The 25,693-nt window shown below is 44.6% G+C and overlaps 4 protein-coding genes across 4 annotated transcripts in view; 1 reads left to right on the top strand and 3 right to left on the bottom strand.

Annotated features, from left to right (window-relative positions):
• Nucleotides 1-4,427: 4,427 nt before the first annotated feature.
• On the bottom strand, nucleotides 4,428-6,268 carry LOC115319232 (methyltransferase-like protein 7A). Its single transcript, XM_029979117.4, has 2 exons — nucleotides 5,413-6,268; nucleotides 4,428-4,842 (listed from the first exon to the last, which is right to left on the bottom strand). Exons 1-2 carry the CDS (start codon nucleotides 5,932-5,934, stop codon nucleotides 4,600-4,602), a joined length of 765 nt encoding a protein of 254 aa, XP_029834977.2. The 5' UTR covers nucleotides 5,935-6,268; the 3' UTR covers nucleotides 4,428-4,599.
• Nucleotides 6,269-6,479: 211 nt separating this feature from the next.
• Nucleotides 6,480-10,842, top strand: LOC115319234 (cotranscriptional regulator FAM172A homolog). The gene has a single exon (XM_029979119.4). The coding sequence runs from the start codon at nucleotides 6,679-6,681 to the stop codon at nucleotides 7,690-7,692; it is 1,014 nt and encodes a 337-aa protein (XP_029834979.1). The 5' UTR covers nucleotides 6,480-6,678; the 3' UTR covers nucleotides 7,693-10,842.
• Nucleotides 10,843-11,834: 992 nt separating this feature from the next.
• Nucleotides 11,835-14,360, bottom strand: LOC115312010 (methyltransferase-like protein 7A). Its single transcript, XM_029970879.4, has 2 exons — nucleotides 13,243-14,360; nucleotides 11,835-12,837 (listed from the first exon to the last, which is right to left on the bottom strand). The coding sequence occupies exons 1-2, from the start codon at nucleotides 13,777-13,779 to the stop codon at nucleotides 12,601-12,603; spliced, it is 774 nt and encodes a 257-aa protein (XP_029826739.1). The 5' UTR covers nucleotides 13,780-14,360; the 3' UTR covers nucleotides 11,835-12,600.
• A 1,274-nt stretch (nucleotides 14,361-15,634) lies between these two features.
• The window catches only part of LOC115312009 (UDP-glucose 6-dehydrogenase), a 41,269-nt gene continuing 31,210 nt past the window's right edge, over nucleotides 15,635-25,693 (bottom strand). The window contains exons 9-12 of the mRNA XM_029970877.3: nucleotides 21,849-21,944; nucleotides 20,320-20,351; nucleotides 19,550-19,641; nucleotides 15,635-17,145 (exon numbers count right to left, since the gene is read on the bottom strand). Coding sequence (XP_029826737.1) covers nucleotides 16,975-17,145; nucleotides 19,550-19,641; nucleotides 20,320-20,351; nucleotides 21,849-21,944 — 391 coding nt within the window. The 3' untranslated portion in view covers nucleotides 15,635-16,974. The remainder of the gene's footprint in view (nucleotides 17,146-19,549; nucleotides 19,642-20,319; nucleotides 20,352-21,848; nucleotides 21,945-25,693) is intronic.

The raw sequence follows: 25,693 nt of genomic DNA, 5'->3' as shown, positions 1-25,693 counted from the left end.
AAAAAAAAAAAAAATATATATATATATATATATATATATATATAATAAATAAATAAAAAAAAACTACTTATCAGTTACCAAGCAGTCGTCACTTTGAATGTGATTCGAGACAGACAACAAAATCAAAACGTTTTTCTGTGATTTCGCCCCATCCAAGAAATCGAAAGCACGCGACCGTGTGTTGTGGAGTAAACGGGCTTTGAAACACGTGATGGAAGGAAACAATCTACTGACGCTTCATCACACTAATGAACACTCAGGCAAACTTAAGAAATATTCGGACCTTCGTCAAATTACACTGTTCGCCACCGCGTGGGTGTGTGGGTCGGGCCTGAAGAGAGTGGGCTTCATTTGCATTGCCGCAACACGACAAAACGATGCAGAAAACCCCAACCTAGACCATGTGGACGCCGCCATAAAAGGCACGCACTGCAAAAAAAAAATATATATATATATATATATATATATATGTTATTAAGCTTTTGTTGATAAAAGTAGTTACTTTCCACAAACTAGTTAGCTAGACTGGTTAGGGACTGTTGTAAGTTAAGACGTTAAAGGGGTACTGGTATCGAATATAAAGTGGGATGCGGGACTGAAGGAAAATCATTCGGATAAAGCATGCAATGTTTCTTTGTTTTTTCTACTTTTTGCAAAAATGCTTGTTAGTTCCGTGGCAAGGATTTAAAATGTATAAAAATTCAAAGAAACATTGGATTTCATGTTGTACAAGCGAATTAAAGGAGCTTAATAAACCATATGATAAGTTCAGTAAGACAAGAGACATCGCTATACTACGAGAGTTTAGGAGGGTGAGGAACAGGCTGGTTCTAACGCAACACCTAATTACTACAAAAATAAATTCAGCAGACATATGGAAAATCTCAGAAACCATGGCTATAAGTGTTGTAAACCCCGTACTGTTGCTCCAAAAGGGCTTACCATCGAGCAGGTCACTTACTCCGGTCAATCTTTGACAAACAAGTTTACAGTGATGGAAGCGGTTCTTGACCATTTGTAGCAGACTCTGTAGCAGGGAAAATACTGATTTGGAGTATTCAACGACACTTTTGGAGCAGATGTCAACACCTGTTAGCACATCACCCAAAAATGACAAAGTGAGTGCATCGCTACATGAGTTAACGTTTGGTAATGATTGAGGGTTCCTCTTTGATACTGGAGCATATTAGTTACTATAACTTTTGTAAAAAGAATAGAGAGGACGCGAAAGTAACATGGAGCTTTCTCTCTAGGAATAAGATTCTGGTCAAAGTATAGTTCCATTTACAATGGGTACTCGAAAATTATTGAAGAATGAAGAATATAATAGCGCAACACTTCAGTTGGGGTAAAGCCCCTCCCACTTTTACACCCGGTAGTCTACTTAGTCTGTAAATATAATTTCTCTAAATAACTGAAATGACTGTTATTTTTTTTTAATATATATGAAAGGCTCCGGCGAAATATTGATGACCATTTTTATCAAATTCTCTTCATGTACTAAATATCCACCCGTGAGTACGTCTACGAAATATTTGATCAAACTATTAATTTTCTTTATAGAAAATGAATTTGGAAGTTTATGCGTACACCTCCCAATCACTCGCTGCCGCTCTACTGGCAACCACGAGCAGGGGCAATCGTGACGTCATATGTTGTATCTGAGAGCAGACAACGCCTCCTGCTCCACGGCGTTGGCTGTTTGCGGCATGCGATGGAGGGTGGGTGGAATTGGTGATTGGCTGTAGGGTGCATTAACACCACCAAGAAAAGCAGCAGAGTGGCATCTTATTGGTTTCTGAGTCCGACCGAGAAGTATCCGCAACTGAAGTGGGACCGAGCAGTCCGACGCGAACGCTATAGGTCCTCGTCGTGCTAGAAAACAGTTCACACCTTGCTAGCAAATAAAACCTTCCATGCCATTCTGCTTCAAAGCGGCATCTGGGTCCACATGTTGGTGGATCGCGAATGCAGCCCCCACGGGAGGTCCCCTCCGAGGCGATTGTCGGCGGATCGAATGCGAACGGCGAATCAAATGAAAAACCGATTACCAGACTGCACCTCGAGAATGTTCACGAATGTCTTTACATCAAGCTCTTCACGAAAGCAGCGCCGCTCCAGGGAAGTACCCCAGCACGCGCAGGCTGTCAAACAAAGGTCAAACTCGAGGACCGTATTTCAACTCCCTGGGAGCGGGCATCTCGAACGGCAATGTTGTAACGCGTTGACGCCACCAAGTGGCAAAGCTCACACCCACACCAGCCTCGCTGTAGCCTTGCCTCAATAGTGAAAGATGGGCTCACTGCGGTGGCTAGTGGCACTGAACAGTGCCTGCGCTGCACGAGCGCGCGTGCTTGGCAGGGACGCTGAAACCCCGGAGCTCGCGCTTGTAGCATCGGCTGTGTCTGGACTTAGGCTGAAACGAAGCGTAGTTGGTACATCGTTCCTTTTGACAAAAGCGCCACAAGACAAGAGAAGAAAGTTAGAGACACAACACAAGGCGTTGCTTGAGAATGTGTTGCGATTGCAATACATTCTCAAATCAACTCTGATTCTATTATCTTTTACGACTCACATCTACCTAAACAAACAAATTACCACCTGAGGCATCAGAAATTTCTAATACTCATAGCGCTGTGCTGTGTCTCTTATTTTCTCTCCTTGTCTTGTGGCGCTTGTCAGAACGTAGCCTTGCCCGTGAAGGTAAACATGACGTCACGAGCACGCTGGAGGCGCCGGACCTCCCGAGACGCATCGCGCTCTTCGATGGCTACCCTTAAAGCGCTCGCTAGTGTAGGCCGTTTAGAACAAAAGAATATAGCCATCTGTGTAAAATAAAAACGTGCGATTATCATTAGCAGATTTTTTAAAATCATGTTTAACTTAATTCTGAACGTGAGGTATATTTTAATTATCATTAGTTTTATTCAAGCAAACCTGTCCAATTATTCTGTCCATTAGATAAAATCATGGAGATTGTAATGCTTGTCTTAGCTGTTGAGTTCAGTTAAAAAAGATTAACCTTAGTGGCATTATACTTACATATAAAAATGTAAATAACAATAATTTAAAAGTGTCATTTATCCCCCAATAGACCCTTTCCGGAATTCAGTGCCATCTGGTGACTCAAATGGCGGTTAATATTTTACTACACTAATGGCGGCAATGAACCTGTGGTCTGCAGTATTTAATGGGGCACCATCAGTTAAAGGTCAACGGTAAACGAGAATGTGCACTTCACTACAATTATTTTCAATCTCTTTTAGTGTCAATGGCGAAACAAGTGCAGCCAGTCGGAACGAAGCGCCAACCCACATAGACGCCTTGATAGAGTTCTATACACCAAGGGGCTTTGAGGCCGAGTGAGTGCTACTAACAGATTGACTGGGACCGAGTTAGAAACGAACGCTTACGCAGCTCTTACGTCCAATTCTTGCTTCACGCCGCGTTAACATCGAGAATGTTCAGGCCTCGAATCATCTGCTTAGGAGCATCTTCAACTTCTTCATCAGTAAACAGAAGGCTGCCATTAGTATAGCACATATGCCGTTTTCAGATGATGATGATGATAGTGATCAAAGTGGCCAGACTGAATTCCGGAAAGGGTCTAATATGCAAAAAGCTGTCATACACACACTTTAGCATGATCCAACTTTTATTATGACCCAACACACCCTCTGTAGCCTTTGTAGCCACTGCAAAAACACTATTAAAGGAGCTGTGCAACGATTTTAACGTTGAAAGAATTGGCATTTTCTGCTTTTGATATTGTTAACTGTGTCACAAATGCCAGAAAACACACCTCCTTTCATCGCAATGTTGCGATTCCGCCGCGTAATAGCGAGGCAAAACTTGGAATATTTCCCGACCTGCAGCCACGAGCGGCGGCCATGAGAAACAAGCGGCGTGACGTCACTTGGGTCGTTGTAAGAAAGATAGCAAGTTGTGCGAATACCTGCTCGATAAAAGGTAACTCTTTTTACAAATCTTGTCGTTCCAACGTATATATAAATGCGTCAACACCCTGGTATCATCGACAACTTTTATTAAATGGAGTTTTAGTGGCGCCATCTATCCTAGGTCCACAAAACCGCGAACAGCCGCCAGAAGCCGGAGGGGGAGGGGAACAGCGCCGGACGGGCAAGGACGGGTGGTCACGCAGTCGGCAGCGGATGAGTTCTCGCTGCTCGCTGATGGCTCTAAAGAGAGAACTTTTCCGGAACTCCGCGCCTACTCTAGTGACGTCACTGTGCACGTGACCCGGAAGACGATGCACGAGTTGAGAGGCGGCAAAAACCTGGATCTTTTTCATTTTTTTAAGTAAAAACTAGGGTATCCAGGCAAAATCTGTTTTCTGTAGTTCACTGCAGAAGTTCACTGCATCAACTTCCACAATTATTTAAGCAAAGCCCTAAAATTGTTGCACAGCTCCTTTAATTTGGTAGCAGAATTTTGCTACCTAGAACCTGTGTAGACAAAGTCATCAATAACACAAATAATTTCCTCCTTCCAAGGACAAATTGTGCAATTCAACAAACAGGACTTGTATATCTCACTCGTGAAAAATTCATTGATGTTGTGGAGCTGGGAACGAAAACACTAGGATTTCGACTTTGTAGCCACCCCATAGATGTGCCGGCTGAGAAGTGGGAATATTGGCAGGTAGACCTCTCTGAAAAGGAGTTCGGGAAAACCCGCTTCAATGATGGTGTTGCTCGTGCTCCGACTCAGGTGGCACCCGCACGTCAGCAGCTCCCACACTGGGTCTACGAGCCTCTGCAACCGCAGAGTCCACGTGTTGTCCGGATATCCAATGTGCTCCATGAACAGCATCTTGCCACCCTGCGACAAAGCAAGCTTCGATATTACCGCGTTGACAGAAAACGCGGTGCACAACGCTTTTTTGCGACTTCAAATGAGGCAACATTGTCCTGCAGCGGAGACGTAAAGCAGACAAGCATGGGAACTCGCACCTGTTGAAAAGTTGTACGAATGGACGCACACAGCTGAACTCATTTAGTCGGATCACTAATTGTGCCACTTAGCAGTGTCTTTAATACCAACAGTTAGACTCGACTTCACATACTAAGCATTAAGGATAAGCCTTTCAATATTAATGTTTCTAAAAATTATGATCCCTGTTCGAAAGAAGTGCTTCTTCGCAACCGGGGTCACAAACTCTCGATGCCACGAATCAAAAGGAAAGTTTAGGACAATGTTGTGAACTGCCAGGAGTTTGGTTCACAAGCTGAACTGGAGATCTGAAAAAGGGAATCCTAGCAAGACACAAAATGGTCACAAATGTCCTGCAAGAAAAACAAAAACAAAAAACTGTGCTCCCTGAAAGAGCACTAAACAAAATATAGGCTACGGCTGCGACGATAGCCTGCGCACCAACCAAATGCGACTCACCGGAACGAGCACCCGCTTGCACTCGCTGAGTACCTTCCTGGCGTCAGGTACGGAACAGAGGACATGCGTGATCACCACAGCGTCCACGTAGTCGTCCGGCACATCTTTCATGTCCTCCCCGCAAGCCAGGATCCAACTCTCAAGCTCGATGTTGCTGTGTTTGGATTGATTATCCAAAAACTTGGTTTTGACGGAAATATTCGGGTCCACTGCCAGGTATTTAATGTTTCTGTCGACAAAGTCGAAGTTTCGACCCGAACCCACACCGACCTCCAGGACCCTAATGGCGTCCGTAGGCCTCAGTTCCGGGTCACGCGACTCAATGTTGTTAAGGTTTTGCATGATTTCCCGACGGATTCCCAGGAAGGCACTCTTGAAGAACGGACTCACAAGCGGGAAGAAGACATGTGCCGAGAAGACTTCCTGGAACTTGCGGCTACGCTTCAGCATCAGCAAGAGGAGGACGGTAGCCGTCGTCACCGGCACAACCAAGTAGATCACGATCGTGTTTCCTATTCCCATCGCTATCAGATGCTGTGCAAGGTGAGGTCCATGAACAGCTGGACGGACAAATCTGATACACAGAATGCACAGAATCTTTGAACTGACGGCGGACCGCAATGGCCTGAACCACTGTTCACTCGGTCAGTTTCGGCCGTGTTGTTGATGCCTTCCAGTTTGACCGACCTGTTGGAGAATTTTGCGCGCTTGAACCGTTTGAACTAGTACGCTAATACACGTAAAGATCGGAAATGGCTGGTTGGTTGTGTGGCACGCTAATCTCGACCTTTGAGCGAACGGCGATCTGCCCGACTAGAATTTAGTGACTCTAAACGCTCTAAACCATACAACCGCGGAACATCAGAAATTGTTCTAATGTTTTAATTGACGCAAGATTGTAAAATACTCCTTGAATTTACAGAAATAACTATTTTAAGGCTTTAGTGACTTTTAATATGATAGTAATAACCATTACTTAATAAATATTTGTTAGTTTAGAAGTTCAGCTCGACAAATAGTTAAAAATCGAGTTGTCTGCGACATCATCAGTGACCTAGGCTAGGTGGCGCAAGCTACCATCTCAGGGTACAGCGGTTAGCGTTAGTCTATCCACCTATCCTTTAGTAATTTGCACGATTTGCACACATCTTGTAAACAACATTCCGTCAAGTCGCCAAGCTTAGTAATAACGTTGATTTTACAAGTTATAAACGCTACGGCGTGGGCTACGGTTACTAAAGTCTGTACAGTAACCTCTCTACCGTTATGGCAAATGCAAACCACGGTGCACCCGACTCAACGGCGGACGGCTATCCCCGAAAGCGGTCTCTCGTTCGTCAGGAAACCGAGGATGAAGACGACGAATTTTCGGCGTTCCCGACGACCATTGAGGACTTCGGCTACTTCTTCAACGACTTTGGCCAACTGCGGAACCTCAGAACAGGCGAGCCATACCTGTTCGTGGAACGCCCGAATGATCACGACTACAATCAGGCGCGTTACGAAGCCCTCGGCGACGTGATTACCGAGCACGTCTACGGCCTTCTCGAAACCGAAACTAAGCTGAACCGCCTCACTGTACCGGTAGACGTGCAGGAGCATGAACCACACACGTTCATCTTCGCGTCCGAAGACGCCTTTACCAACAAACACCGACTTCTGATTCTGATCCACGGGAGTGGTGTCGTCAGGGCCGGACAATGGTCGCGACGTCTGATCATCAACGACTCTCTCAAGAAAGGGACTCAGCTACCTTACATCCGCCGCGCTTTAGGCTTAGGCTACGGCGTCCTGGTACTCAACACCAACGACAACTCCCGCGTCGTTAACGGCCTCAAGCTGCCCATCCGGGACAACGACACACCAGAGAGGCACGCCCGCTACGTCTGGGAACGCTTCGTCGACAAGACAGTCGCTCGACACGTTGCCATCGTGGCCCACAGCTACGGCGGGATCGTAGCCGTCAACTTGGCCATGGAGTTCTATTCGTCGTTCCGCGACCGCGTGTTCGCGTTAGGCTTAACAGACTCTGTGCACAGCTTTGCCCGCCAGAAAGTGCCGCACCGTGTGGTTCAGTTTCTCAGCAATGTCAGCAGGAACTGGGTGTCCAGCCCAGAGCCCTTGGACAGGCCCCTTCGGGATCGTCACGATGGAGTCGACATCAAGCGCGTTTCGGCCGGTACGGTAACCCACGAGATGACATCGTGGTCGGGCTTTGCGTCAGTCTTCGAGTTCCTTGAGTCTGCCTACCAAAAGACCATCGCAGCTAACGGAGATTAACCTCTGTCGAGGTCTTACCAACTTGGAGAAGCTTGTCCTTGCCGTAAGTTCTGCAGCCACTGAATGTTCACAGCTTGATAGGACTTCTGAGCTTTTCCTTTTCTTGTAGTTCTGGTAGTGCTACTGGCAAGCTGTCGTCGGGGTAAAACATCTGTAGGGAGGCTTGTTGGCATAAACTTGCGCCTTGATGCATTATGCACATTCAGACATTCATCCGTTCTATAGAAAGTGGCTCCGGGGCAAAGCTTCGGCCTACAAATCCCCAGTAGGCGGTTTTGAATCCCGGCCGAGGGTGCCTGCAATTTGCCAGAAGCTAATAGTTGAGAATGTACCGTTAAATGGAGGCTTTGGTTGCATGTCAAAAGATCTCTAGGTGGTCAAAATTAAGCCTGGCCTTCGTTGAGGCATGCCAGATGCACCTAGTTAGGTTTGGCGCATAAAGCCCTCGAATGAGCAGCCGTTCTGTAGTTGCTAAAACAATCAATCCTTGGAAATCATTTGTTTTCCAAGGATTGATCGTTCCAAGGAGTACTTTCAGGGCACTTTGAAGTGTGAACGCTGTCAGTCTGAATGCTGTCATTAACCAGCTCTGCCAAGCAAGCATGTGAGGCCGTAGTTCCACATATTGTCCGCGTCTATGAAAAAGCCTCCATGCAAATAAGTCCTTATTCAAAACAGATAGCTGCACACTTCATAAATAACAATAGTAACTATATCTGTCATGTATCAGTCCCACTTGCAAATCCCCGCGTCGAACGGGCAGTCGCCACCCCGGTCGTGGCTGACTTACAGTTTTGGACATCACGGCGGAACAAGACAAATGCAGTTTCTTTGCTAATTAGGACAACGAAACCACACTCTATCTGACTTTATTGTCGCAAACATATTGTGATTAGTATTGCAACATTAAAATCTGTGCAGACTGGCTTCAGCGACGCGGTATCCTTCAAGATGGCGTCGGGGTCTAGTTGCCTTTTCGCACAACAGATGGCGCTATTTTATATAAAGGGTCTATATAATCGGACAAACTCACTGCAGAGCAACTTTTTCAAAGGATGCTAACATTAGTCTAGCATGCATCGTCTATAGACGGCGAAGGGTTTGGAATATGCTTGCCTCGGCTTGACAGCACCAACTGGTGCTGAGTGTAGACTTGGATTCGCTGGTATGGCATCATTGGAAAGAATCAAAGCACCAAGACAGAATGGGCACCTAAACGAGACAAAAAGATTAAGTGCTCTTCATTTGCCTCTTTTACTTGTCCCTTGGCACCTCGGTTCTTTCCATTGGTGCTAAGGTGGCCACAAGAAATGAATCGGCGTCCATTTTTGAACTTACTTGCAGATTGCAGCACTTTCAGGGCACTTGGTGTCTTTAGATGTGCACAGGAGAATTTTAACATTTTAAACCAGGCGTGCCTTGTAGTTTGTGGTCAGCCTTTCTCTCCTCAGCCAGGTGAGCCCTCTTTGTAAAGTAATGCCTTTTTAATACCGTCAACAGAAGTGGTACACTCTCAGCTATACGGGTCAGTAGTTTACCTGCACTCTTTGGATGTACTTTTTTTTTTTTAGTACATTGGACACTCGTGTAAGTATTTTAGATGTAATGGAGCATGCAGACTGCTTCACATGACAGGTTGAACAGATGTTGTAGAGGGAATGATCGAAGTTTCCACATTGCATTTCAGAAATGAAATTTTTAAGTGCAAATGTTTTTGACATGACATGGTTTTCTGCACCTAGGTGGATTTTTTTTGAGTGACAAGCACTGTCTGGGGAGTTGTCTGTGAACTACCCAATGTGCCTCCGCCCATCGAAACACATTGGCATTGTGCCATGGTATCGGTTTTTGTTGCTTTTTGGGCCCCATACTGCATATTCTCAAAAAAGAATCAACAAAAAATAGATTATGCACAAAGATAGGTGCTGACAACATTGGTTTCGTGGGATGGTACCCATCGAAAATGGTGGCAGCTGGAAGTAAGGCCAGGGGAGTGGGCGTGTGCAGAGGCCTACTGGAAAAAGGTCCATTGAAACGTGTGCTGCATTCAACAAATATGCTTAGACAAACGGCATCAAATCTTTGCCATTGCATAGATAAGATTTCTTGATGATTTCAACCAAGTAAGAACTCTGTATACGATAGGCTCAAGAAACAAGGATACAAGAAACAAACAAGGGCTTAAAAGGGGCTGCTAAATGGTTTAGTTGTCAATCATCTATGTGTGAACGTCATATCTGTCTATACCTTCAACTGATATAGTGATCATTGATGGTACTGCTTTAGTTTTGTCTAGGCTTTGGGCTGGACTATTTAGGAGAGTATGTTTTGAGCATTTCATTCGAGGACTCATTAGTGGCACTGATATGCTAACGCATTTTAGTTGTGGCACGTAAGTGATGCTTGCATTTATATATACGTTTTTGACAAGCCAGTATTCATAAAAAGTCAACCATTGCATTGTGCTTTTTGCATGAAGTAAGAATAAATACCTTTTTACATCTTTACAGCCCATTGAAATCTGCCAAATAAGCTCTAAATTAAGCGAGCGCAGTGAGGTGTAAATGTGGTGGCAGATACTTAAATTAAAACATACTGCCTGAGCATTTTATACCAGCCTGCAACTTCAAACTAAGTTGTGTTCGTTGGTAGTATTGTGTAACTTGTGTGTAGGATTTTGGCTGGTCTGTTTAATTAAGTATGCTCTGAGCATTCCATTCTTGTTTTCTTGTAATTCTGCCATGACCTTGAAATCATTAATGGCACTGTGTGTCATTATAGGATATGCAGGAGTTCCAAAACATTTAGGTACATGGTTATGCCTGCATTTATGCGCTTTTGATAATCATTCACCATTGTTAATCTGGTATCAAGAGTTATCTTTGTGTTGCGCTTTCCAGAAATTGTGATAAGTCAAAACAAATTAGGTTTGGATTTTTTTAGACATTTTTAAAGGTGAAAGTGTCTTTAGTATTTTCTAAAAGTCGGCCGTTTTTTACAGCCCTTTTTTTTTTTTTTCATAAGGTGTTACTTTGCATTGTTGTGCATACTATGGATACAATGCAAACCACCTTGTCCCTGAAAAAAAAAAAAAAGTGATACCTTTCTTTGCATGAGAGATGAGTAAAGGAAAATGCAAGTAAAACTGAATTGTTTCTGAGAGTCACGTTTTCTTTTCACTGGGATGCATAACACTAGCAGTCCAAAATCCTTGGGCAGTTTATAGCAGAATAACCTTTCAGGGGTTTCCTCAGGAATTGAAATTGGGGTGAGGGGGGGGGGGGGCGGGGCGGGGGGCATTGAGAATAGAGGGGTCGTTGTGAATTAAGGGGGTGTTTTCGGAAAAACAAGGGGGCGGGGGGGGGGGGGGGGAAGGGAGGGGGTGTAAGGAAATCACTGCAATCTTTAGTGTCTGAACTTTTTGGTTGTAGATTTTCAATCTGAGCTTGAGAAAGCATTTCTCATCTGAAATTGGGTGCTTACGGGAGAGAGTAGCATTTCTGGAGATCATTTTTGAGAATCATTCTGGTTACAGTAAAACGACTTTATTATTGGAAAACCAATCTCCAATGCAACTAAGAGCTTCCTTAGTCATATGTAGCTTCTATGCATTGCAAGTAAGTCTAAAATCTTAGTTCTTTTAGCAATTAAGGAGTTTGGTCCATTGGTATACGTTCGTGGATGGGGTACCAGTATATTTGACACTTGTGTTATAAACAAATAGATCGGTAGAATGCAATTAAAGAATGATCATCAGCTTTTTAAAGTAAATGTCTTAACACACCTGGAAATTTTTCACAATGACCTTGTAACTTATGCTTCGACTGATCATAACTAAATTTACAGCTCTTCTTTAGCACAGTATCCTGTGGCCATGGCAGCACATTTTATGCAACTGTCTTAACCAGACAAAAATTATTTGATTGGTGGCACAATAGAACTGAAGACCTAAAAAAAGACAACTATGTGAAGGTAGTCGACCTACAGGGTCAACCTGTAAAGATTAAACATGAGGGCAGGAGAAAATGATATAAACAACTTGGAAACAAGTCTCTATGAAACATCAGCTGACAGTTTGACACTTCCAATCACGTCTCCTCTCAAGCAACTGAGGCCATAATTTGTTCAAAAATGAGATGAGGTAATTATGAAATTTTTATTGTTTCGCTTGCAAGAGATGTCGTAAATTTTTGATGACTAGCAAGATTAGACAATTAAAATTCAAATAGACTGGGTGAGTGTAGTAAGTAATTTATACAAACTCGTTAATCGTTTTAATGCATACTTCAAGACACCCATAATGAGGCATCCATACAAAGACAAAATTGTGTGGCGACAATTTATATGCATAAGTTTCATGAATACAAGAAATAATAAATAAACAGTGAAACCGAGCAGTGCTTGTAGTCTCCGTTTAAGCTTGCATGATGTCGTAATAAATCAAAAGCTTGGGAACTGACACCGCATCATTCATTTCAGGAGATATCCGCGTTAATACTATATATAGGAGGGATCACAGTCAAACTTGAAATGGTTCTCCATTGAAAATTGTAAAAAAATATTGCGCCTGGGAAGGTAGCGTTATACCTTCAGATATATACATATAGCAATTGTGATTTGAATCGCAAAAGTTTTGTTCTAAGGGTGGATCTTTAATTCTTCAGACATATATGCGAACACCAGCTATTTGTCATGAGTGCTGGTGAAAATAAAAGTCTTATCTATATCCTCGCAATATATGTAGAGTCATTGAAACTAGCAATCATCAGAACAGCTGTTCTATTTTAATGCGAGGAATGTATAATGTGGCAATAGAAAACATGATTGTTTTCTACACGGGTTCGCCGTCTACATGTTGCCATCACGGGCTATTTACCAACGAGCTCTCGAGCCCTTGATTAAGCGCTATTATTTCACTGCTTTTCCAACGAGGGTCGGACGCACGAGGTAAGGCAGGCCGCTTGGATGATAGACATTCTCGTAGATCTCCCTGAAGCCGATGAACTCGACGTACATGGGCACGTCCCTGGTAAGGTGACAACCGTCGCTGATGACGGACCAGAGCGGCTGGATTGCCCGCTGCAGCGTGTGGGACCAGGTACCCTCCTTGTAGCCGATGTGTTCCACGTAGTAGAAGCTACCGCCCTAGAACAATAAGCGTAACACTGTGAAGAGGTGATTGCAGAACTTATCCACGCGGCCGCTCAGGCTAGCTCAGGGACGGGAACGTCATGGCCACTCAATCCGCCATTTTTGATCCAACGGGAAACAGCTGAGCAGGCGTGACGCCTATCGCTAGTTTTAGTGGTTCCGCGTTAGAGTCGTTTAGCATTCTGGTCGCCCTTTCGTTGCTAGCGGGAGCTCGTGCTGTCACTTTAAAGCCCAGATTGTTCGCTCGTGCACGGCCACTAGAGCATCCCTGCGCGATGCGCAGCGAGAACTTTCTCGAAAAGTTGACTAGAACACCACGGCAATGTGGGCGTGTCATGAGGTCGGTAACTATACGGAATACGACAAGAACCAGGAGAAAATTCCTTAAAGTAAACTTACGTCTACGAGAATCCTCTTAATCTCCCGAATCGTCTGGCCCATGTCTTGGACGGAACACATGACGAGCGTGGACACCACGCAGTCCACGCTAGCGGACGGAATGTCCGACATGTCTTCCGCGCACCCCAGAACGAAGCGCTCCACGTCGACGTCGGGAAAAGCACTTCGGTTCTCCTTGAACAGCTTCTCGAAGTAGGGATTGGGCTCGACCGACACCAGCTTGCAGCCTGGCGGATAGTACTCCAAGTTGGTCCCAGTCCCGACGCCTATCTCCACGACGCGAATGACCCCCTCTGACCGCAGGGTCGGGTCGTGAGAGACAGCCTGCCGCATGTCCGCGAAAAGCTCCCGCTTGTAGGGCGCTAGGATCTTGGCGTTGTGTTGCGCGTAGTACTTGGAGTACGCCCAGGCGAAGAAGCGACGCTGGGCCTCCTTGCGCTGTTTTCGGGACAGCAGACACATCACGAAGAGCGTCAGCGGCACTCCGACGAAGAGGTAGTGTCTGAAGTTCTCGCTGGTCTGAGGAAATCTGGCCATGGCTACCGGGCTGCGCAGAAAGGGCAGGGCAAACTTGATTGACACGGGTTCGCCGCTGGTGAACAAAAGACAGGAAAGATCGCGTGTGTAAAACAAACAAAAGAATTTCAGATGACGGCGCCCGGCGACCCTTCTCTCGGTAGCAGACGATATTTCTCGAGTGGCGCGTACGAGGGAGACTGCCTGTGCAAACGCGGGAACCGGTTTTTAGCTGGCCGGAAAAAAAAAGTCACCTTCGAGACGCTTGGAAGCGCCGAAATCGAGGTCCTCCCTCGGCCCGCCGACGAAAGGAGAGAAAATAAGAACGGGTCGGGCGTGGAAGTAGGCTGCAAAAACAGTCGGGCGAGTGCCGAGGTAAATAACACCGGTGTTGTCAGCGGGTGCGCATAACCCTTGTTGCGGGTTCGGCTTTCCTCCTGAACACGCGTTGTCTGCGGTCAAAACAGCTTAAGGGAGTTGGGAGATTCTAGGTGCTTACACCAGAAATAGAAACGGCATGCTCGAGGTGCGGCTAATTTCGTATAATTTAAGGCTCTCCGGAAAACAGGACTAAAGAAGCAACGGCAGTACCAAGGTTAAACGTGCTCTTCTTGTTAAACTATTATAATTAAACGTACAATTTTTTCTCTAAATGTTTTAACCTTTTTTTCAGCAGTTCACGCGTCTTTATTCTTTTTCTCCTTGTAATTTTATGTAGTCATTTTTGTGCTATAGATCTCGAGCTTGAAAGCCTCAACAGCAGGTGACATTGTTAATTGGTGGTAACGCCACACAATAAACCAGGACAGAGATAAGTACTAAACAGGGTGAGTGTTGTATCACTAAACAAACTACAGAGATAGGTATACATATCCCTGTGCTTGCTTATTGCATGTTGTATCGCCAATTTGTAAGAATCAACCAATTCGCCTGCATTGCCGTTTTGGACACATTGCATTTGGGTCATCCCAAACAGTTACATTTATTTACGAAGAAACTCACTGCATCGCCATTCGGCATCATTGCAGGAAGTGGGTTTAAAGTGCATGTGTATATTAGGGGATCGGCTAGATTTCGGCGGGGGGGGGGGGGGGGGAGAGAGAGAGAGAGAGAGAGAGAGAGAGAGAGAGAGAGAGAGAGAGAGAGAGAGAGAGAGAGAGAGAGAGAGAGAGAGGAGAGAGAGAGAGAGAGAGAGAGAGAGAGAGAGAGGAGAGAGGAGGGCGGCGGCTGAAGCACTCATGCAGCTGAGATTCAAATTCACATTGAAAGGGGCGGGTGCAGAGATGCTTGCACATCAGGTTTTTGGTATATCATGCATATCTCCAGAAGGCATTGTTGCCACCTTTATGGACCAGGAGCTGTTTGTTTCATTGAAAATTGCAACCCTCCTACACAAACAGACATACTATTTTTTAGCCACCTTGTGTAATCTGGGGGTCTATGCTACAACCTGCATTTAATAAACATTTCTTTTTCTAAATGTCCTGCCCGTCTTTTTTTCTAATTCAGTTTACATTTAGGAAAACGGGGTTTCCAAAGATTAAGGCAAATTTTTCACACTACAAAACTGCTCCAGGCAGTCGACCATCTTGCCATGTCTGCAGGTGTTCCATGCAAGTGCAGTGTCTGGCCTTACCGAGGCTTCACTGTCCCCATCGTTAAAACCTTATTTTTCCTGCCTAAAATTGGGCCAACAAACCTTGATTTGACACCCTTCTTGTGGTGACATAGATCCTGTGTTTTCCCATAACCACTGGTTTGGCTACAAGCAGAGGATTAAATACAGTAAGCTAAATCATCGATTCTACGCCCCTGCAACTACAACTGGAACAAATTATAATCGACTACAACGGCATTCCCAGTAACGAGACGTGCGTATAAGAAAAATAGGTTTATTTGGGCAGGGTGCCACAGAAGCACCGCAAAGTGCGTTCAAAGTATGGCGCTTTCCGACTTGCGAGATGAGATTTGCAGAGACGCTGATTGACACTCCGAGGTTCTTCCGGTGGAAAAGAAACTCAAACTTGTACGAGCAATGCCAAAGAAAAAAGAGAAGTCCTAAAGCTTTCCGAAACAGCTATCTTTGTTCGAAAATTGGAAACTCCCCAGTAAAACGCAGGAGCACAACATCCTTGATTACAAACGGGTTATACGACGTTGTAATACAGGAGAGTACGACTCCTAAAAAGAAACAACTCTCGATTATGATATACTGAAGATATCCCAAACACCTTCAGGAAAGGCTGAAAGCTCAGGAAAATTAAATAACCCGTTCACAATACAAAGGTTTAACGAAATCCCCACGAAAAATGTCTAGAAGTTTGTTTCTTTCGCTGCTTGGCTAAAATGAGGTTCTTAACCGTACATCCTCTACACAGTTTTAGATCAAAGAATCATCATGATGGGCAATGCTGTGAACACTTGGAAATAGCTTAACTGACACAGTGCACGCAGTTAAAACACCGAGAAAGACACTGGCCTTCGCTCCTCGGCCCATTTGGCCGTACTAAGATACAGTCGTTCCATGCATTAAAAAATGTCATGCACCATTGTTGCACACCGTCGATGGCTTTATACTGAACAAAACACCTTTTGACTGAATAAATAAAGTACAAAACAGTATTCAAGATATATGTTTGACAAGCAAACAAGGGCCAACAGAGAAAGCTACCAAACTAAATTGTTCCCAGTTGCAAAGGCATCTTGAAAAAAGAAAGAGTAGAACTCAAGCTTTCGGACAGTGATAAAAACTTGTAATCTAACAGCACAATCCACTATATTTAGGAAAAAGAAGAAACAATAACTCAACTTTGAATCATGCTGATTTGCAAAACTGTCGACAGGGTGAAATTTCCCTCTACACACCGAAGAACTTGGAACTTCTGGAATTGCACGGAAGTATAGGTATAATCATTATTGTTGATTACGACTGATTCTGTTCATTAAGATAACCTGCATAACTGTCGCTGCCAAGAACAAAGAACAATATGAGCTGCTGCATGAACCATTAGACGGCATCCATTTTAGAAAGAGATCTACCAAACACAGTACAGCTATTCAGTTACAAGACGCAGCGCCGAGGTAGACCTCAAACAGCACGCGCACGATATGTTCCGAGATCCAATGAGGAATTCGAATCGGCCAATAACTAACAAGGCTAGAGCGCTGCCACACAACGTGATGTGTGTTCAAGGCAGTGCGCGATGTCAATGCAGTTCACATGTTGTTCGCAAAGAGCCTGTTGGGACCGTAGCGTGCGGTCTTCTGTCCAATGGCTTCAACTTGAAAGCCTATCTTCTCGAGCTCGGCTACATCCACGATGCGCCGTCCGTCAAACAGGAAGGGCGGCTTCAGCATGCTGTCGTAGATCTTCTTGTAGTCGAGCACCTTGGAGGACAAATGGGAAAAGTCAATTTATGACAAATGCTCTGTAATTGTTCATTCCCAGCCTGTGTCTATAGTGAGACTTGTTTTCAGAATTACGAAGAGTAGGCTTGCGATAATTCAAACTCAATATTTCATACTTCTAGGAAATTCAAACAAATTTCAAAATTTTGGTTGTCCCGCTATGTTTGCAAAGAAAAAAGTGAAAGCCGTTTACAACTCCCTGTAACGCCGAATTAGAGTACAGCTCTTGAGGAGGAGGAGGGAAGGGTACTGAGGGGAGGGTAGACCCCTTCTCCTCCTCCTCCTCTCATTCTTCTCCGGGGGGGGGGGGGGGGAGGGGGGAGGGGGAGGGGGAGGGGGAGGGGGAGGGGGAGGGGGAGGGGAGGGGGTTTTATTCCTTTTCTTCTAATTTTGTAAACCAGCAAACAAACATTTCCTCAAAATAACTGGCAGGAAGAAGTGGAGGCTGGCTTCCAAAGTTATTTCGACTAAATCCCTCATTATTCACCCGGCCGACCTAAAACATGCGAGACCCCCTTGCGATCGAAGTAATCTAGTAAGTCGGTGACACTTCAGCGTCCTAGAAAATGAGGAATATACCTGCTATAAATTACTACAGTTTTTATGTTTCGTTTTTGTGAACCCAAATGCGCATAATGCATGCTGCGCTCGTGAGCGAGCCATTTTAAATTTGTAAACAATTCTTGGTAAAAATAGGATAGGACAAATAAATCAATAGCCCCAATTTGCCAGGCGATGGCCGACAATTTATGAAAATTTCTGATTTTCTTTCGAGCAGAAGTTGCGATGTAACAAACTTCTTTGCCGCGTTTTCGATTCGGGAGGAGCTAAGCATCAGTTGCTGACGAGCATTTGCTTGGCAGCAACTGTCGAGTCACACCTGGATAGAAGCATCAGTATCGGCAAGCTCAATGCAGCTAAAACAGGTGTGCGGCGCTTTCCAACGCAACTCTGCGCACGTGCACAGCTAAGAAGACACTACGTCAATTTGTGGCTGCAAAACCTTTTTCTAGAGCGACCTCCACAGATCTGAAAAAAAAAAAAAGAAAGTCGGAGAGGCTCTGAATAGCCCCGATGCACGCCGCGCAAGCTGTAATGTAATGCTGCAGGCTTGTTTTTGTACATTTTAAAGTTTTCCTAATAAGAAAGCAACTTCGAGGCGCTGTTATTTATAAGAACGATTACTCACAAAAACGCCATACGCGTTTCTTTAATAAATAATCCGATTTAATCTGCATAGTTGCGAACTAACATAGCCACTCCGTGCTTTGACATAGTGCGTCGTCTGCTCGCATCCTACCAGCTGCGTCGTAGGAGGGCGCCCGCGAGGTGGCGCAACCAAAAACATCTCGTCGCCAATAGGGCCTCCGGACAGAGGGCGACTACCTGTAGCGCGGACGTGAATGACGTTTCTCGTTTCTCTGTCTTGCATTTGGAAGCCCATATGAGCAGCTTGCATTGGAGTTCAGGAACTGAAACCACGCGGAATATAGCTCCAAAAACTCTTCAGCACCAAGAGCTGCCCCGCTTTCCAAGATCTTCGCAGGCAGAAGCGACGAAAGTAATTGCATCGTACGTCGGCGCTTTTTAAATCTCCCATCTAACTGTGTGATCAGGTAATCCACGATAGCAAGGAACACGGAGCACTTAAAATGCTCTTCTGTGCTTCTAGCGGGAATGTTACAGCGGTGACGTTGCTGACTTGTTACTCGCGGCCTCTCAATTTCAACTTCCGTTGTCTCATCCATTTTAATGACGGCTTTGAATATGGCCTAGTGTTTGTGAACTTGCTGCAATTTTTCTGCGTCGAAATTTTTTTTTTTTTTTTTTTGTGTGTTGCTGTTTGATGTTTTACAGTATAGTTATATTTTTTCTTTTGTTTTGTCTGGCCAGCATGCATTGGTTACGCAGTGCTACCTCAAAAAGCGGAGGGAGTTGTGTGCTGTGAGGAAGCTTTTAAAGTTGGTGGGCCGCAACTACGACGACAGTAGAAAAGGGAGCCCGAATGAAGCCTGCAACGTTTTTAAAAATAACAATGCAGCTTCACCTGTTTTATCTTAACAGCGCCTCTTTAATCTTTGCATGAGCGTCCATAGCCCCGAGTTCACCCTGCTTTTTCATGGGGAAGGGGGGGGGTTATTGCCTTGGAACTCCTCCCGAAATAAAATCCTGGCTACGCCACTGACCGCATTCCAGTACGGTGCTCGTCCTATACAAGTAGTAGTACTATATTACAATACTATATTACATACTACAGGTAACGCTGCCTATTACAGTTTGCTTTGGCAGGCGAAATGTTGCCCAATTCCCCCACAATAACAAGACAGACGGACAGTTGCTTGTGTCCGTAGAAAGAAAACCGTCAAAAAATGTGTGCGAGCACCTTGAACTCGTCCCATTCCGTGCAGATGACCACGGCGTGAGTGTCCTGCGTAGCCGTGTAAGGGTCTTGGGAGATCTCCAGCTGGGACAACACTGCAAAATTGTTTAAGCGATTCAGTCGGCCATTTGTCCAAGAAATGGTACAACCTTGTTACAAGGGATCTGCTTGCAGCGGACATTCCGTTATAACATACCGACTTACGAAGTTTGGTTAGTCTTCCTATTCATGCCGTTGAGCCAACTTTGCTAGTTACAGATTCTGTTACTATAGCACACATTCCGATATAATGAACTGAGTTAGGGGGGGGGTTTGTAAATAGTTCACCACCTATTATAGCACACTGTTCGACAGCAGTCACTATTTCGGACATCATGCAGCAGCGGTGGCATCGATTTTGCAAACTGCTTGGTGCCTCACAAGCCTCTTGTGACCCGAAGCATGCAGAGATGATGATCGTTAGTACAGCTCAATAAGAAAAAAGTCACTATACCTTTCAAAGTTCAGAAGTTTCAATAAACCAGTTCTTTTCTAATATCCATTAACATTTCAACAGTCTCACTGATCACAACAGACTCCAGTCATAGTGCACGTCAAAGTCTGTAGTAAGAGCATCTGCATTCTGCATACTCCTTTTATAACAGACCAAAAACCTTGAACACCATCAAGGTCTGTTATAATAAGTTATACCGTAGTTAGGGTTCGCCCACAACCATTTATACACGATGACCCAACAAGTTTAGAAATTTAGAAGAAAGAAAATTGCGACCTACCCCTGTCATCTTGAGCCCTGGACGTGAGATCACTGAAAACAAACGGCCCGTTTCACATTTACATTAGTAACAAACTTGGTCAAGCACAAGGACTTCAGCAGGTTTAAAGCATTGGTAGAGTTAACCTGCCTGCTATGCCTCCATTTTATGAACATGTCTTACAATGATGTTCCTATGGCACCACTAAGGGGCTATGTCCCTGTGTGACCATAACAGCCATGGTGCTTTTACAGCACCATTAAAGCTAAGGCTCCACCCTAATTCAAAGGAGGGCAATGTGCTCAGAGCAATTGTTTTAAGGTTCATTACTCCATGGCAATTAAAATGCTCAAACAGGCAATACTGAGATGCATGTCATTCATTTGTACTATTGGTATGCCAATCCCTGCAAGGTGATAAAGAAAGAGTTCAGTGGCTTTGTTTAAAATATGCAAGTACCTCTGATCTTGGCTATATTATTAAAAAAAAATACTGTTATATTTAGAAGATTTGTAGGCAGACTTGAAAAGCCCGTCATTCAATTTCTATGTCTTGTACTAAAACAATTTGTACCCATGTATTCCTTGAATCTAGGACCTTCAAAAGGTGTGGCGCTACCCATAAGATTGTTTTAAGCAGCCGTCCTAAATTTAGGGGATGCGAGTTGCTCCAAAAAAAAATTAAAATGATATAACTTTAATAAAGTAATGCAAAGGGCATTACTTTTGCTTAATTGCACCCATACTTTCTAACAAAATAGGGAGTTTTAGAATAAAGTTTGCAATTTTAGCGCACGCTAGCGCTAAATTTAGCGCTTGCGTTGGTGCATTGGATGCAAGAAAGTTTTAGAATACCGTTTCTCTGCTGCGACGCAAAAGCCCAAGCATCTCGTGATTACGACACCACCAAAATACAGTCACAATTTTTATTTCACATACCAAATGCTGTAACTTGAGAAAAAAAACAAGTTTTCTGGTCCAGAGTAACATTTTAGATTTTGTTTATACATGAGAATGTGACGCGAGCTGTCGACTGGTCATGTCCGCTTGCGTCGCCTCGGCAAGAGAAGTCTCGTTTACTGACCTTCGCACACCGTACCTTCGCCAAAAAATGTTCGAGCATTGCAAGCATCAAGTTGCCGGTGATTGTTGCCAGACTGAGTGCAATGTCGTCCCGCATTGAAAATTGCAGTCGCGAGGATGCCGCCGACGTCGCATCACACTGCCGCCAAAGCAGCCGCACTAGGTCCTGGAAGCCGCCATTTTTTAACTGTGCTCGTCTTGGATTTAGCCAATTTCTCATCTTGAATCCTACTTGGCGGAGCGCAAAGCGGCACAAAGACTTTGCGTATGCACCCAATTTCCAAAAAATAGCGCACTTAAAGCGCAAAACGCAGTTAGCGTTCGGCGCGTGCGCAGTGGCGACGATGCTATTCTTTGCGTACGCAAAGCTTTAGCATGCGCTATTCTAAAACTTCCTATTAAGTCAAAGCAATAGGAATAAGTTTTTATAAAATAGTCAAATATATAAATAAATAAAAATATACGCACTCAATTATTTGCTGCTTCGGGACCTTGGGGTCGTATATGTTGAGGAATGCACCTTCTTCAAGCAGATGCTTGCACACGTAAATGGCAGGAGACTCTCTGGAAAGAGATGAGGAACCAAAAAATTGCAGCCAAAAAAGCTATTGCTAACAATAAAGAAACGAAAGCTTTACTTTACGAGCAATTCAGGTGGGTGTCGAAAATCAGTGGTTAATACCCACTTCAGCTTTTCTGGATTTGAAAATGATTTGAAAGACCCTTGGTTTAAGCTTTTTAAGGTGTACCAAGCATCACTTTTAGAGATACAAACATGCGAACCGGACGGCAGAACACCCTAACCAGATCTTGATTTTCATTTGCAAATAAGACTTGTACGGTAAATAATTCACGCTAAAAAATGCACAATGCTTTGTCCAGGGGCTCCGGAAGCGGGGGGGCAGGGTGGGCTTGAGCCCCTCCTGTCCTCAGGACCGAGCTGCCGAGCCCCCCCTCCCCCTCCCTCTTTTTTTTTTTTTTTTTTTAGTTTGTGTGTTTGCAGGTTATCTGGTATGGGCCTTCGGCCTATCTGCTGTACCTCCGTCTCTCCTGAGCCGAAATAAATGAAATGACCCTTTATGCATGCTGACCTACCGCCCTCCTCACCTCCGCCAAGCACAAAAAGCACCGGGACGACGGAGAGGCTTGCTTGAAAAGTCAAAACCAGAAGAAAATGACAGGCAGGACTCATGAGCCTGATTGACAACCAGTTTAGAGCGAGCAAAGAGGAGACAGCAAAATGAATGGATTCCGACAAGACGACGTCGGCGAGCGTTTGTCTGCTTCCCCCGTGTGGAAGCAAGAAGCCCAGAAGATGCATGGTGCTTCTGGCCCGTGGACAAAACAGGCAGGCGGTACTACCGCGGCGCTTAAAGGCCATCATTAGGAGAGGCGGGGGGGGGGGGGGGGGGGCTGGTGAGCTTGAGTGGGGATTCGGGAGTGCTTAGAAAAGGCGAAAGTCTACGAGCTCCCAAATTTGACAAGGCGCCTTCGATGGCGAAAGCTTTGCGCGCATGCGGCGTCGTGCCCGCAGGGTGGTGAGGCATGAGGCGACACATGTTTACAAACTCAGGACAACACAACACGAAGTCTGAAACACAGCTCTTATCCTTCAGTACCCTCCTTTTGTGATGCCCCCCAACTTGTATTGACGCCAGGAGTCCGAAGCGATCACGGTCGATGTACTTGATCCTGAGGTACATACCGATGTATGCAACCTCTGCTTCCAGTTAAGACATCCGATGGCCCAACTTGCTGTGTTTGAGACTCCGTGTTGTGTTGTCCTTTTTTCCCCCGAGTCTCGGGGTTTTGTCTAAAACTTTTAACACTTGTTTGCCTACGTCTGCGTTAATACATCATGCTTCCCCGAGAATCCCTAAATGAAGGAAGGTTTTCATTTTTAGACATAGCCAATTTGGCATAGGTACAGCTGCGGTTGACATGTAACAGTTGGTATAGGAAAGAAAAAATAAAGAACACATGGTGCGGCTGATTTCAGTGGTTATCCAATCATTGTATGAGTTGTCAGTGCAAGCTTCTCACTGTTATTTTACTGAACCATTGTTTTAATTTGTTTTCCATGGATATGTGCGTGAATATGCGAACGCGGTGCATTAATATGTTTTCATTCAAATGTGGCAATTAATGTCAACCTGAAACCAACCTAACCTTGAGGATTTCGGAGATGTCGAGCCCCCCCTCTAAAGAAAGTGGCTTTGTCGACTTAGGGAAGCTAGAGATGTGCAGTGTTGATAGCAGGACAAAACATAATTTGCGCAAACAAACTAAAACCACTTATATAGAATAAAAAAAAAAAAAGAACAACACTCACCTAGGACTGCTCAAAACCAAAGAAGAAGGAAACATGACCAATGTATATTTATGAAACATTGTTTGAGGAAAATGGCCAATAGCAGTTGCAACAGTTATGCTTTTTCGGGTGTGCAATGTAAGAATGTTCACAAGTTAGTAGCAATGGGGGGGCAATGCCTCCTTCCTCTTTTATGAGGCGATTTTGATCCCGAGGCTCGCCTTAAAACAAACCATAAAAATTGGTGCCCATGCATAGCAAGCTGAAATTTTCATAAAATTTATAATTTCGTGGTGCATTTACCGCGTGAAATTTCTAGGCATGGCTACGTTCCTGTGGACAATAAGAACATCATCCTTAGGAATTTCAATGGCGGCTGCTGACACAGATGACTGAGTTGCACCAATCTGAGTTTGCTGCTCCTATCAACAGGTGGCGCAACATGTTGCAATTGGGGGACGCCATGACAATGGGCATCAATCAGATTGAAAATAATCTTTTCGTAACCTAACCTCCCTCAAAATTAATCATGTACCGCGGTGTTAGCACCCAAACAAAAAAAATGAAGGCAAACACTACTGTGTAAGCCTGCCACAAAAGCATAGCTGCTTTCAATGGCCTGCTGTACCACCTCTCAACGGAAGCACCAAACACGATCCCCGGCACAACAAAATCGCCTGCTTCGGTGCCCGTTGCTCAAATTTTCAAAAATGTAATTCGAACTTTTTTTTTTTTTTTTTTTTTTTTTTACGGGAACAGGGTTTTATTTTTAAATTTCAAGTGAACTACACAGCTAAAATGCACTTTTCATGAAAATCTGAGCTTGCTACATGCAGTCATCTATTTTTGCGGCTCACCAAACACGACAGTCGGATCTGCCACAACCTGCGACAAATTTTAGCGACATTTCAAACAAGAGCCTCACTCTCAGACTGACATAAACCCTCCCTCGCTACCCTAACAGCCTGAGAAGGGGAAAACCAAAAAGAGCTTCTGCCTTGCAGAAAATTAACGTTATAAGTATTAAGCTTGGTTAGTTAACACCTTGAAATAGGACACTGTGTTCCAATGAAATGCAGGGTTCTCTCTTCCCTTTAGTTTCCACTGGAATGTTTACAGGTTAACAAGGTAAATATTATAATCTGACTCAGGGTTCTCCCCAGGAATTCTTTTAGGGGTGGACATCACCCCCCTGCGAGCGGTCGGGGAAGGGGGGGAGGGGTTTTAATTGCAATGTTTTATAAAATTGCATTAAAAGGCATAAATGTACAGCAAGCCTTCCGTTGGTCAGGTTCACTCGGGCACTTTATTCCAGTAACAAAATAGCAAAAGTGCCTACAGTTTTAACCTCCTGCTCTTGAGCTTCACCCATTTCTCCATCACCTTGTCATATAAAAAGTCTCTCATGCTAAGTCCCTCACATGCAAGGCGTACCAGGCAATCAAGTGACTCTTCCTTCAGCCAATTCCTTAGCTGAAATTCGATCAGCTTGACAGCAGAAAAGTTTCTTTCACAATCTGCTGTTTGCGATGGCAGAACAATTGGTATACACCTGCAATGTGCACCACAGTAGGGTACAGGTCCTTAATGTCTGTAGCTACACACAGCAAAAACTCGGTTGCTGCCAGTTTCTGCAGTTTTTCAGACTCGAGAATAAGGTGGGCAAAGCCCTTCTACTCTCCCAATATATCTGGATTGTACGCCTTGCCTAACATGGGACACAGTGTTGTGAGTGCGTTGAACATTTCAGCCCCGTTGCCAGCCATGATGCTTTCATAGTCCTCTGGCAAAAAGTGTGGAAAAAAGTCAAAGTTGGGTGGTCCTCAAATCTGTCTTTGATGTTTTTTATTAGCTTCATAATAAATGTTATATTTGTGGCTTCTAGCCCCTGCTCCGACTCCTTGGCCACTGTAAGTGAGATGCCTTGGGAGAAAGAAAAGTCTTGAACCATTGTCTGTGAATCCTTCTGCATGTCCAGTGTCTTCAGTGTTGACCTTATCCC

The sequence above is a fragment of the Ixodes scapularis genome, unplaced genomic scaffold (genome assembly GCF_016920785.2).
Source record: "Ixodes scapularis isolate PalLabHiFi unplaced genomic scaffold, ASM1692078v2 PGA_scaffold13__105_contigs__length_92229423, whole genome shotgun sequence".
NCBI classification, from domain to species: domain Eukaryota; kingdom Metazoa; phylum Arthropoda; class Arachnida; order Ixodida; family Ixodidae; genus Ixodes; species Ixodes scapularis.
Note: the sequence above shows the minus strand (reverse complement) of the source record. Positions and strands in the feature narration are given on the sequence as shown.

Coding starts and splice junctions, on each gene's coding strand:
- LOC115319232 (XM_029979117.4), bottom strand. CDS start 5,934: ATGGGAATAGGAAACACGATCGTGATCTACTTGGTTGTGCCGGTGACG. Junction 4,843..5,412: donor GCAAGCGGGTGCTCGTTCCG/GTGAGTCGCATT, acceptor GCTTTGTCGCAG/GGTGGCAAGATGCTGTTCAT.
- LOC115319234 (XM_029979119.4), top strand. CDS start 6,679: ATGGCAAATGCAAACCACGGTGCACCCGACTCAACGGCGGACGGCTAT.
- LOC115312010 (XM_029970879.4), bottom strand. CDS start 13,779: ATGGCCAGATTTCCTCAGACCAGCGAGAACTTCAGACACTACCTCTTC. Junction 12,838..13,242: donor TTAAGAGGATTCTCGTAGAC/GTAAGTTTACTT, acceptor TTATTGTTCTAG/GGCGGTAGCTTCTACTACGT.